This window comes from Lactuca serriola, chromosome 4 (genome assembly GCF_051521515.1).
Source record: "Lactuca serriola cultivar US96UC23 chromosome 4, Lser_US96UC23_V15, whole genome shotgun sequence".
NCBI classification, from domain to species: Eukaryota; Viridiplantae; Streptophyta; class Magnoliopsida; order Asterales; family Asteraceae; genus Lactuca; species Lactuca serriola.
The window spans coordinates 70,687,192-70,701,208 of record NC_136411.1 but is presented as its reverse complement, the minus strand read 5'-3'; the positions used below and the strand labels follow the sequence as shown (position 1 = coordinate 70,701,208).

Genomic DNA, 14,017 nt, shown 5'->3' with positions numbered 1-14,017 from the left:
ATATGTCTAACAGTAGGTTTGTTTTATATGTGGTATGGTGGGGGAAGCTCACTGAGCTTTGTGCTTACTGTTTTAGTTTGTGTTTCAGGTACTTCCAACTCAAAGGGGAAGGGGTCGGCTTGATCGCGACGCATCTGATGGGTTTTAGCCATAGGAACATCCTATGTACTCATGCAACTCTAATGCTTGGATCTAGGGTTCTCTATTGTACATGCAATTCATCCAAGACTATAAAACCTAAGATCTAATCAATATAACATATGAATCAGGGTTTAGATCATACCTTGATTGTTATGTAGCAATAACAATCTCAAATCCTTCTTGTATTGACTTTAGAAAGCTTAGAGTCACAAATGTCACTCCTCTAATGGTTCACAAACACCAAGAGCAAGAGGATGAAGAAGAGAAGAGAAAGAGGCTCTCAAAAACATGTGGAAACCCTAACTAATTAGTTCTCCACGTTTTTGGGGCTTAAGGGTTCCTTAAATAGTGAGGCTATTAGGGTTATCTAACAAGGAAACCCTAATTTGGATGCTTAGGCCCTAAGCAACCCATGAACCCCTTTCTTAAAGGTCCTTGGACGATATCTAATGGGTTTCCCCATAGAATTCGTCCAACCTTATATTATCAGGTAATCCATAGCCCAATTACAATTATCTTATAATTACAATTATCTAATGTGGCCCGTTCGAATAATTTGACTCTTCTCAACCAATTAAATTATTCAGGAAGTCAAAACATGCAAAGTGAAACACAAGGATAATACTAATCCCATATGGCCTCAAACCTTTGAGTATAAATAAAACACCTTTTATTTATCACCATATCGATTACTCATTATTTGTCGTTTCGGGTAATCAACTTCTTATTTGAATTATTACCACACTTGTCCCATGCTCTTAGCATGCACACAATGTTTACTTATGGTTCTTACTTTGTGAAATAGATCAAATGAACACATTACCAAACATACTCATTTCACAACTCCCAATCCTTTCTACAAGTGAAAGAATATCAAATTCTTGCCACTTATAGAATATGCTAGATTCTAACATTTTATGCAATGTTCCTTTCGTAATGTCATAGCATAAAAGTCACAATGATTATTGCCAACGAAATTACAAAGTCTTCTATCGGAGATTGTTACAAGACAATTCCATAGATGTGATGTCTTTCACTCAAAGTACATTCCTTTGAACATCCTTTTGCATAAAAGTTTCTAATCTAGACATTGATTCTCAATATCCAACTCCCAACATGGAAACATTTCCATATTTTCCATATGACAACTCATTCTTAATAGAATCTTATCTATTCATAATAAAGTCCATATGGTCCATCCAATATCATACTTCCAACTACTCACAAGCGACCAATCCTCGGCGAACCCTAGATTGTCCTTTGATAGTTGTTTAATTATCATAGTCAAAACGATTCTTGTCCTTTTTCCTTCTAAATGTGCTAGACATTTGGAAAATATTTAGAATGGTCAAATATTATAGCATTTGCAATAGATCCTATACCCGAAGCGTATGGGACACGATGCATAATGTCTTACATAAAGATTTGATACTTTATCAATTTTCTGCCATAATATTTTATGTGTCACGTTCTTATAATTTGAAATATGAAGAGGAATGCCGTAATCATAATCGAAATTTAAGAACACACTATGTATCATTGACTAAATTTATTAACATTCCACAACCTAAGCTTTTAGATTTGAAATGAAGCATAATATTCTCTCCCTTAATTATAGCAAAACAACTTTACATCCTTACTACTTTGCAATGTATGACTCTTGTTTTCTATAATTAATATTGCCAACTTGCAATACTTGCCTTAATAATCATGCAATCATAACATTTATGCTCCCACTATCACGATGATTATTACAAACATGACACTTATGTTCTCACTAGCTTTGACATGTATTCAGAAACAACTTAACTTTCAGAAAAACAATGCCTATTAAATTTCTTTAAGTTCATATTTCTAATACCCAATGCTTTGATAATCTTTTATCAAGGCTTCTTAAACTTATCCACCTTTGCCTTATATAGTTTATATGTGTGTCTTAAACAATTTATACTAATTACCAAATCTCATGATTTGAATCATGGAAAGGGATACCGTAACCATAATCAAATTCGAGAATACAATTTTCACAATCACTATCTTCTTAAAATCTTCCTTAGTGAAATCATTTCCTCACAGTCATTTTCATGAAGGAGGGAATCTTATGACACTTAGATTTTAATGGTGTATGTGTTCCTATCCATGTGAATTTGTCAAAACCAAAGTTTGCGACAAATCCAAACTCATATGGACCGAACCTTCTCAATCTTGATTTCTTGCCTTATTGTAACACGGATGCCCACCATGTCTTCCAAGTAGTTAAGCAACTCACCCTTTCCTATCAATGTACTTTCAATTGATCAAGGTCCTTGCCTTTTATGCGTTCAAATGAGAACTCATAGAACTCACATGCATAATTAACTCAATTGGAACGGCACAGAAACAAGATAGTGTCAACACGATAGGTTGTAAACCTCTACTCGTGTGCTAGTGATGATCGATAAGGTTTATTCTTGATTTGTTCTTGAAACCTTTCAGGACCATTAAGACTCCTACTGACTCCTTGACATATAAGATTTTCTTTTCAATAAACATTTCTTGACAAGCAAATATTCAAGAGTTAGTGTAGTTTTTATCAAAACAAAACACTTCATAAAATTGGTCCTAGTTGGTCTTTGTCTTATCCAAGACATCACAACTTTCCAATTTCAAATGTACGAAAATAAGAAAATCCTTTTTCCAAATTCTACATTTGATGAATGTTAAAAACCTTCTTAAGACTTGTCACTTAATGTCACAATCTTAACTTTAAGACTTGTTTTGGAACGAATTATGATTGGCTTCTTGATTTGACCATTTTTTCAATTCTCGATTCCTCTTCTTAGACATACAATTGTACTAAGATTTACTTAGAGGATCAATTGAGATATGGTTCTTAATCATTAAGACCTATCATAAAACATAATAAAAGGTACTCTCCCTTCTTCTTAGAATACAGAAACTTTTATCTTTCTGCCTACTTGATTCTTCTTATTCGTTCTGCTATTGATTTAAACTCTCTGAATCAATTCAGAATTACACTTAATCGTATAAGTATAATCATATTTACTAAACCTTTAGTAAACCATGACGAATGTCTTTGTTACTCTTGTGGTGGACCTGATCACCACACAACTTTGTGTACTTGATCTCCTAGTCCTTTACTTGACACTTGTCAACGAATTAGTCTAATTTCCAAATATGAAATTTCTCATTCATCGTGCAACCAAGTTGCATGTTTCCAAGTTTCTGTCCAATTGAAACTTGGGCGATGAGAAACTCTCCCTATTTGGTAAATTCTTGATATTTCCATGAATAACATAATTAAGAATCACATCCATTCGTTGTAGAAATATGCAAACATCAATTTTTCATAACGATTTCATTAGAAGGAAATAAATAAATAAATAAATAAATGAGTCAAATCAAAATTTATTTTATTCATAAAAGCAGCGGAAAACCTTTGTCCTTACAATGCAAAATCAACTGAAAAAACTATGTAATCAAATATTCCTAACAACTCTATAATAACTTTCTAAGATCAAATCTAATCTTCGAATCCATGCGATCGAGATCCATTTCTGCGTGATTAGACTCATCTTGCTTTCTCATCAAGCTTCCTCTCTTTTCACTGATCCTGCAAAACATTCAAATGCAATCCTATCACTTATGTATTAAGAATCAATGAATAGGAACTTAATGGAGTTAGATAGTGGATTTTACCTGAAGCACAACCATACTCTTTGACTCTCCCATCTTCTAGACTCTTCAGACTCTTAGGGCAGACTTGTATCCAACACCCTTTCTCTTGGCAGCAAACGCAGGTCGGTTCTCCTAGAACGTCCTCGGAAGCATGGTTGGTTGACTTTCCCAACAAATACGCTCCATTGCTTTGCCAAATCATTTCTGATTCAGTAGCAATGAGCATGTAAATTAGGTCAATGAGGTTTTCTTCATGATCCATCATATAATACTTTCTCCTGAACTCATTATATGATTCGGGAAGTGACTGCAGAACCCAGTTCACAGCCAACTTATTCGGGAATGACGCACCCAACATTATCAACCTATCGATGTGTGATTTCATTCCTAGAACGTGGGCACACACGGGTTTACCATCTTCATGTTTCATTTCCAATAGGGCTTTAGTGACATCGAACCTTTCAATTCTTCGATCTTGTGGGTTAGGGAGAATAATGGGAGGAGGTGGAGGAAGTGAAGCATGATTTCTTGTTCCTCGATCGAATTGTGGAATATCATCTTCATGTGGAATGCTTGTTCCACAGGATTTGGGAAGACCATGGCTGTCGAACTTTGACATCTACAAAAGGGGAGAAAACAAATTCAAGTTAGTTGATCGATTGAGTCCTTAGTAAATCACCCAAATGATATACTAGGGCTAGGACCCAACACAATATTCCACAACTCGGGAGAGGGATTCCGTAACCCAAATTGCAGAACATTTGAAGGTAAATGAATGACGATTCACTAATTTTCCACCATGAAAAACGAAAAAGAAATTTAAGTTTTAAATCTATGAAAACTCCTAGATCCTTTGAGATTCATTGAACATTTTCAATGGCATGTTTAAATCTCGATATGCCCCTCTAGTTTGTGACTGGGATGCCGAGGATCACAAAGCGGGTGTGAATAACCATGCAAATCTACATGGTGCCCCCACATGTTACAGTCACCTATTCGATGTGCCGGTAAACCACACACGCTCCATTGAACTATGAAAAACATTGAGTCACCCTTTGCTACCTTTGCTTAGAACCATTTAGTGTGCCGGTTAACCACACACGCTCCACTAACGTCTTCGCAAGGGTACAAAGAGTAATTTCATGGAATTGCATCAATTCACTTTTGCGTAAAGTAACTAAGATTGGGAATTTGTAAAAACATTTAGTTACTTTTGTACTTCATTATACTTATAATGGAAGGTTCTGTCCTATCCTACCCGTTCGGCTAACGACCCTCCACTAGTCAAGAGTGCGGTGGGTAAGAGTGGATACCCATTCAATCGCCATTTTATAGGTAATTTCCTTAAACACCCCTTATAGACCAACTTCATGAATGAGGCCTACTAACGGTAAGACTGACTTTTACTCATATATAATGTTAGACTTTTAATGTTATATATAGTATAGGGTGAATTTTACACTTTTAAAATACTAGGTGGTCAAATTTAACAATTATACTTTTAATTCAATTAAACTGTAAACCAAAACTTTATGGATTTATTAAATCTCTTTTAATTATACACTTTAATTAATTAATAAAACCATAAGGGTGTGATTTGAATTTTTTTCAAAACTATACTAGGGTTTTAGAATTTAACATTTCTAAATTAAACTTTTAATCAACTTTTAAATTCCAAAACTTGAGGGCAAGTTTTGAAACATTTCAAAACATTAGGGTTTAGAATTTAAATATTTCAAAATCAAACTTTTCAATCAAAATTTAAATTTCAAAACTTGAGGGCAAGTTTTGAAACCTTTTTCAAAACATTAGGGTTTCAACTATTTAAATTTCAAAACAAAACTTTTGAGTTCAAATTTAAACTATAAAACCTAAAGGGGAAAATGGAAACTATTTATGCAAGATAATTCAAATCTAAATTACAAATAATCAAACTTTATCTAACAAAACAAGTGATTATCTAAATTTTGACAATTATCTTCTATTTAGGTAAGGATAATCACCAAATATTGATAAAATTCGGAATTTATAACAAAAACATATTTAAGGTAATTATCCAAACCCAAAACAGGAAGAAAATCGCGAAAATTAGCTGTCAGACGTTTCGACTCGTCGAGTCTGGACTTGGACTCGCGAGTACACCTGACTCGGCGAGTGCACCAAGTGACTCGGCGAGTCAAACGCTCAGAACCCAAAATTTTCGATTTTCAGTGCTGATTTCGATCAAATATGCATCAATACAATAGAAACCAATCTAGGCTCTGATACCACTGATGAGTTTTAGCCATAGGAACATCCTATGTGCTCATGCAACCCTAATGCTTGGATCTAGGTTTCTCTATTGTACATGCAATTCATCCAAGACTATAAAACCTAAGATCTAATCAATATAACGTATGAATCAGGGTTTAGATCATGCCTTGATTGTTATGTAGCAATAACAATCTCAAATCCTTCTTGTATTGACTTTAGAAAGCTTAGAGTCACAAATGTCACTCCTCTAATGGTTCACAAACACCAAGAGCAAGAGGATGAAGAAGAGAAGAGAAGGAGGCTCTAAAAAACGTGTGGAAACCCTAACTAATTAGTTCTCCACGTTTTTGGGGCTTAAGGGTTCCTTAAATAGTGAGGCTATTAGGGTTATCTAACAAGGAAACCCTAATTTGGATGCTTAGGCCCTAAGCAACCCATGAACCCCTTTCTTAAAGGCCCATTGGACAATTTCTAATGGGTTTCCCCATATAATTCGTCCAACCTTATATTATAAGGTAATCCATAGCCCAACTGCAATTATCTTATAATTACAATTCCAGTCCCTTAAGTTTAATTAATCTCTTTTAGCCACAAACTTAATTCTTATTAATTCTTGACTAATATTAATTAAACAATATGATTTCTCCTTTAATATATTATTCTCATAATATATTAATAAATCATATTTAATCCTTTCTCACCATAATTCATCCTATCAAGTTGCTTTGGTGAAGGCAACCCAAAAGGACCATGCACCATCGGGTCAAGTACATACCAAAATAGTTATGGACTTAGACACTAATCCAACAGCATCATACTATGGTTTTTCCTTAGTAGGGATTTTGGGACTTATGCTCTGATAATGTTTTTCCACGAATGGTCTTGATTATACACTATAACTATTTTATGTTCTTGTGATATTCGAATCAATGATGTTTTATGTTTGTGATTTGGTAAACCTAAAAATGAAATTTTCGAGTCGTGTTTTGAGGATTGTTACACTTGATTTCTAATGAACTTCAATATCAAGAATTTATAGACATTGCTTATCGATGTGGAGTACAACTGGCTGTTTACATGGACGATTCTTGACAAAGTGGGTATCATGTCGCAGACCATCTACTTCATTTATAATTGGGAAAAGATCATGGTTGTACTATGCACATGTTACGGATTAGGGTAACAAAGTGGGTGTGGAACACGAATTTAGGGTATCCCTTCAATTTATAAGGGGGACCATTGAGGATGACTTGGCAATCTTAGGGACCAATATTTCAATAGTACTAGTCCACGGTAGAGGCCTATGTCACGAAAATATGCTTTATACCTTTTACAATCGGTAAAAGGATGTAAGTAAACGGTTGTATGCGAGTTATTACTTTAATGTGCAAAAAAATAGTTTAGTGACCTTTTAAAACAAACACGAGAAGTTTGATGGGCTAATATGACATTTTCCCCAAAAAAAGTTCAAGGTTCTAAATGACGTGAGGCGTGGCGTGGCGGTAACGCCAAGCCTCAAGCTTAACGAGCCATGGTGAGCCATGGCGTTTTTCAAGGCGTGACGTAAAGCGGCGATTTTGTATTAATTTAAAATTATATTACCACATAAATATAAATTTATATTAAATATAACTACTTTTTAGAAGCGTTAGATCAATAACTAATAACAAAAAGTTAAGAAAAGCCATAATACTTGTATCTCCAATTAGAAAAGACATAACAAAGAGCAAAAAATTGTGTCTCAAACAAAAAAACACGTAGCATAACACGCCATAACGCTCCATGGCGCGCCATATCACGCCTTGTCACGCGCCACGCCTAACAGCAACGTTATGAGACTTTTCATAACGGCGAAGCCACGCCTCACGCCATGGAATGCCTTGGCGCGCGCCATGGCGCGCCTTTTAGAACACTGAAAAAGTTTCATAATGACTATTTAGGAAAAAATATGAAAACCTTAAGGACCATTGGTAACATTTTTTTAAAAATCAATAACCACCATAAAGTCTCGCTAACACCTTTAAACTACCATCTAGCTTATACACACTAGTTTTTAGAACCGAAGACACACTAAAAACAAAACATCATACTTGAAAAACTTAATGAATAGGAGTGACGATTCTTGACACAACCCACGACATGATACAGACCCAACATGAAAAAAATGGATTTGAGTCCCGTTCTTGATGTATCAATTGAAATCACAAGAATGGTGTGGAATCCCAATCAAGCGATTAATGCAAAACAATTATTATGAATTAAGAACACAGTTCACGAATCATCAATGCATACTACATTCCAGAATAGTCTAGTACATAAGATTCTTAATATGCTCACGGTTCTCTCTTTCTCTCAAAATCTCAATCACCGCTCCTTAGAATGACAAACTCTTTCACGGCTGGAACAATAAGATATAAATACCTATACCTAGTTACAGAGGCCCAACCCAAAAACCCAACCAAAATCCTTATAAGGCCCACAAAAATCACATGGTGATTTCGGTCCAAACACCACGGAAAACATGGTGTTTTCGGCGTTGGACCGAGAACACTAGAAGTCATCAAAAGTAAAGTATAAATCATAAATTATGTCCTAACAATATCCCCTTGGTTTATAACTTGCTTTTCTTTTCAATCTTCTCTTTGATCTTGACCTTCAGCTTTTATCTTCGATTTCTTCACAACTTCAAGATGAACATATGAATTTTTGCATGAATGACTTCATCTTGAATACTTGGACCTCCTTTAAAAAATTTGACTTTGAACATACATTGGGTATAGAGGCTTCTTGTATAGGTTCTTGTAAATCAACACTTTCATCTTTGAAATACTTCGGAGATAATTACAAAGAGACTGACTTTTTTGGATCACTTCCGCAGGTTCATAGATAGCAGCAAATTGATTGAGGAGGATTCAATGTAATTCGCCACATAACTTCAAATAGAGCTTCACCTTGCTTGTGGGGTTGAAAGGTTATGTGTTGAAGAATAATCTTCACTTCTTGTTCCTTCGAATGAATATTCTTTGTTGATCACAGATGTGCCTTTGAAAAGTAACCATGACTAAATAGTCCATGTGGATCACATAATCATAAAGACCCTTCTCACTACAGTTGTTCAAGGACCCAGCCTTGGCTCAGATGGAGACTACTTGTAGTATTTGTGTGAACACGGAGGAACGCACTGCGTTGTTAAGTATCAGAGAACTACTCATGGCTATTTGTGATGTTACCCCCTGCATATCCTCGATCAAAGATCTCAATACAGTTTTTCAAGTTAACAAGTTAACTTGGCCCTTGGAAAGACGTTCAATGGTTTCTGAATCTCAGCTGAGAGTACCATTCTAGTGCAAGTGAGAGTTAATTAGGAATCACTCACAAAACCATTCCTGCGACAAATGTATCTGAAGACATATTTCCACATTTTAGCATGACATGAGGTCAAGGCCGTTTTTTGGCGAGACATTCAACGATAATCGTGCCTTGCAAGGTGCATCGCCCTAGTGCCAGTAACCGTTAATTCCTTACCTGCGAAGAATGTATCTGAGAATACAATTGAGTCTCCGCAGTTTTGCATGAAAAAGAAAAGGTCAAGACCCTATGTCGGATGTTCAGCGATATCTATTTCCCGGTTGGGTGAATCGTCCTGGTGCCATGACAGTTTTTAGGTAAAGACAACTGACAAGACCAATTTGACAATCTGTATAGTTTCAGACTTTCAATTCCTTAGATACGACAGTTCTTAAAAAGATAGTGTCTAACTAATAGTTTGTACAGTTTCAAGCCTTTAATACAGTGAATACGACAGTTCTTGTAGAGAGAAACTGCCCAACTGACAATTTATAGGGTTTCATGCCTTCAATTCCTTGTGAAAGTAGTGTAAAGTGTAACTCCAACAATTCCATTCAAGATTTCTTTTAGCACAGACAATTCTGACGCAATCTCCTTGAGTCTCTTCCCCCTTTATTTAATTCGCATTTTAAGACAAATGAAAATTTTGAGATAAAAAATAAAAATAAAAATAAACTTAGCACACAATAAAAATAACTAAGAATAAAAATAAAATTAAAATATGCTCAAACAGTAAAAATATTTTTGATTTTTCTGAAAAAGAAATAAAAACATAAATAAAATAAAATATTTTTGGAATTTTGAATTTTATGATTTTTGTTTGGTTTTAATTATCCCCCTAAATTTGTGCATAGAGGAGAAATATGAACAAATTTAAATAAAACAAAAATAAAATACAAAATGTACAAAACAAAACAACTTTTGGTCTTCAAAACGAATCATTTTTAAGAAAACTCGGGAGTATCAAGAAAATTCAAATCGTAATTCAGCAATTGAAGTTGCATACAGATGACCTTAGAACAACAAGCAGATACAGCAACGTATTCAGCCTCAACTGTGTTTCATTTCCGGAACAAGGTTAACATATTTAATATTCATCACGCCGTTAAATATGATCCCCATTTGAGTGATCTTTTCTTTCTCCCTTCCCGCAAAGGACACATACCCTTAATTAAAGTTCTGAATCTCGTGCAGTTGAGAGATGTTTGTTGTCATGTGCCTGGAACAGCCACTATCAACATACCGAAGTCTGATGATATTCCTCAATAGTTGCTCTGGCACAGAGTGCAGGATTAGTTGATTTTTGGAACCCAATCCATTTTGAAACTAGGTTTACTATAACTATCTACACAAGATACTCTTTCCCATGACATATCCTGTTTATCAGATAAGAAACATAAAGAAGTTACAGGACTTTTGGATGATTTTGAAATGTGACCTTTAGGAACCCATTGGTAATTTGGTTTGTGTACTTTCTTGTTGGACTGAATGAGACCTTTTTCACTTGCTTTTGGACTGGGACTCCTTTTCGATTTGGGCTTGTGTTGTGAATGTAAGCTAGAGGACGACCCTTGAGATGGCTTCGACCTCACCGAATTCAGTTTGGGTGAACCATCTCTCGAATTAGGCTTCTTGTCCGACATGCCCCTTTTGTCCTTCGGAGTCTGATTCTTGGCCTTTTTAGTATTCCAATCACTATTGCTTGAACGTGACCTCGAATGATTTCTTTTGGAAGATCTCCCCCTTGGCACGTTTTGCCAACCTTGTTTATAGTAGGGAACATATGAACGATGTGGGCAATTTCTAGCAATCTGACCGGGATTCCCACAGTTGAAACAAGTCTGTCTTTTCAAATAGATAAGATTGTGACTTGGTCCTTGTCCAAATGAAGTTTGTTTCAAACACCTTCCACAATCACAAGCACAGTTATTAGCCTTTTTAACAAATTTTTGTGGCTTGTACTTTTCTGTTGGGTTAGTGTCTAAGCCCATAACTATATTTGGTATGTACTTGAACCGGTTATAGCATGGTCCTTTTGGGTTGCCTTCACCGAAGCAACTTGACTGGATGAATAATAGAGAAAGAGGTTATTATGGTTTATTAATATAATATATGAATAATCTATTAAAGAAGTGATCATATTAATTAATTAATATTGGTCAACAATTAATTTAGAATTAATTGTATGGTCAAAAGAGGTTAATTGAATTAAGGGGACTGGACTTGTAATTATTGGATAATTGCAATGTGGGTTGAGGAAACCCTAAAGATAGGGAGTGGACGAATTCCTTATGGATAGCCCATAAGATTTCGTCCAAGGGCTTATTCTGGAATGTTCTTGTGGGCTACTTAGAGCCTAAGCAACCGGATAAGGACTTTGACTGAAACCCTAATTCCTCACCTATATAAAGGGTCCCTAGGCTTCTTAGTTTTGGCGACCACAACCCTAAGAAGAGTTCAAGAGCTGAAATTACTTCCCCTCTCTCTCTCTCTAATATTCTCCAACTTGCCTTGGTGTTTGTGATCTATTAGAGGCACAACATTTGAGGTGTTAAGGTTCTCAAAAGCTCAAGATCTTTAAGCAACAATCAAGGTAACATTCTTACTATTTTATTTATATTGATTTTAAGTTTTGTTGTATGCTAGATTAGGGTTTGCAAGTCTTGGAAAATTGTAGCATCTACAAATAGAAAAACTAGATCCAAGCATTAGGGTTTGCATGAACACCATAGGAATGTTGTTTTGCTCAAAACCCAACTGTGGTATCAGATCCTAGATCGTTTCTCTTTTTGTATTTGATGCATATATAATTTGTTCAAGCTCAAAAGTCGAACATTTCAGCTTCTGACTGATGGACTCGTCGAGTTACCAGATGAACTCGACAAGTCAGGGCTACTCGACGAGTCCAGTTTTGTGGCTTGGAGAGTCGGCTCGTCCGGTGGCTGATTTTTCGGGATTTTGACTAAAATTGAATTTGGATAATTACCAAAAACGATTTGACTGATAAAACTCGATTTTTTCAATATGGTATTGATTATCCTAATTCAATTGAAGGATAATTGTCATAAATAACATACTTACTTGTTTTATAAGATAAATTTAATTATTTGTTTTTTTTATTTGAATTATCTTGTAAAGTAAAAGATTAGGTCAAATTATGTGATAAATATTAATAATATGATTAATTAATAACTTTTCAAATTTGATCTAAAAGATGTTTTGAAAAGTTTCAAAACTTGCCCTCAAGTTTTGGAATTTAAATTTTTGATTAAAAGTTTAATTTTGAAATATTTATATTCTAAACCCTAGAATTTTACAAGTTTAAAATTCAACCCTTATACTATTATAATATTATAAGATAAATAATATATATATATATGTATAAGATTAAGCTAGTCTTACCGTTAGTAGGCCTCATTCACAAAGCCGATCTATAAGGGGGTATAAGGTTGCTGCCTATAAAATGATAGTTTAATGGGTGTCCAGTCTCACCCACCGCTTCCTTGATTGGTGGAGGGTCGTTAGCCGAACGGGGAGGATATGGCAACTAATTCCTCATTAAAAGTATAATGTTTAATAAAGTAACAAAATGTTTTTATAAAATTCTCAATCTTAGTTACTTTAGGAAAAATGTGAAATGATGCTATTCCATGAAATTACACTTTGCACCCTGCCAAGTTGTTAGTGGAGCGTGCGTCGATAACCGACACACTAATATGGACTAGCAATGGTGGGAAAGGGTGGCTCGATGTTTATCATAGATCAATGGAGCGTGTGTGGTTAACCGACACATTGATTAGGTGATAAATGACATCGAGAGTACAAAGTATATTTACATGGTTATTCACACCTTGTTTGTGATCCTTGGTATCCCAGTCACAAACTTGAAGGGCATATCGAGATTTAAACATGCCATTGAAAAGTTCAATAAATCTCAAAAGTATCTAGGAGTTCCAATACATTTAAAACTTAATTGTATTTTTCGTTTTTCATGGTGGATATTGGTAAATCGTCATTTACCTACCTTCAAATTATTTGCAGTTTGGATTACAACATCCCTCTTCTGAATTGTAAATAATTGTGTTGGGCCCTAGCCCTAATTTATCGTTTGGGTGTTTAATTGGGGATTCTTATCTAATCTAAACTTTTTCCCTTTTTCTATTTCAGATGACTACTTCGAAAAACAACAACGCTTCTGGCTCGACCCCTTCTGACTCATTCTCACTCATGAACTTGTGTGTCAGGGTGATATGTGATGGGTCCAATTTCAATGATTGGATGCGCAACATTCACATGGTCACCTGTTACGAGGACAAGGAGTATGTTCTCGATAAGGAGTTGAAAGAGGTTAATGTCAACACTGCTAATCCCTAAGAAATCGATGCTTATGAAACCCACGAGTGAGATGCTATGAAGGTTCATTGCATCATGCTCGCAACATTGACTATGTAACTCCAAAGGTCCTACGAGGACTGCTATCCCTACGAAATGCACCAAGATTTGATGGAAATGTACCATCAAAGTTATAGGCAGGAACGGTATGAGATCATTGATGCGATGATCACTACTAAAATGAAGGATGGAGAGTCCATCACGG

General features: G+C 35.2%; 1 protein-coding gene across 1 annotated transcript in view; it reads left to right on the top strand.

Moving 5' to 3' along the window:
- Positions 1–13,794, top strand: part of LOC145098498 (uncharacterized) — a 32,662-nt gene extending 18,868 nt beyond the window's left edge. Inside the window, exon 6 of the mRNA XM_079036135.1 lies at positions 13,588–13,794. Coding sequence (XP_078892261.1) covers positions 13,588–13,794 — 207 coding nt within the window. The remainder of the gene's footprint in view (positions 1–13,587) is intronic.
- The last annotated feature ends 223 nt before the right edge of the window (positions 13,795–14,017 follow it).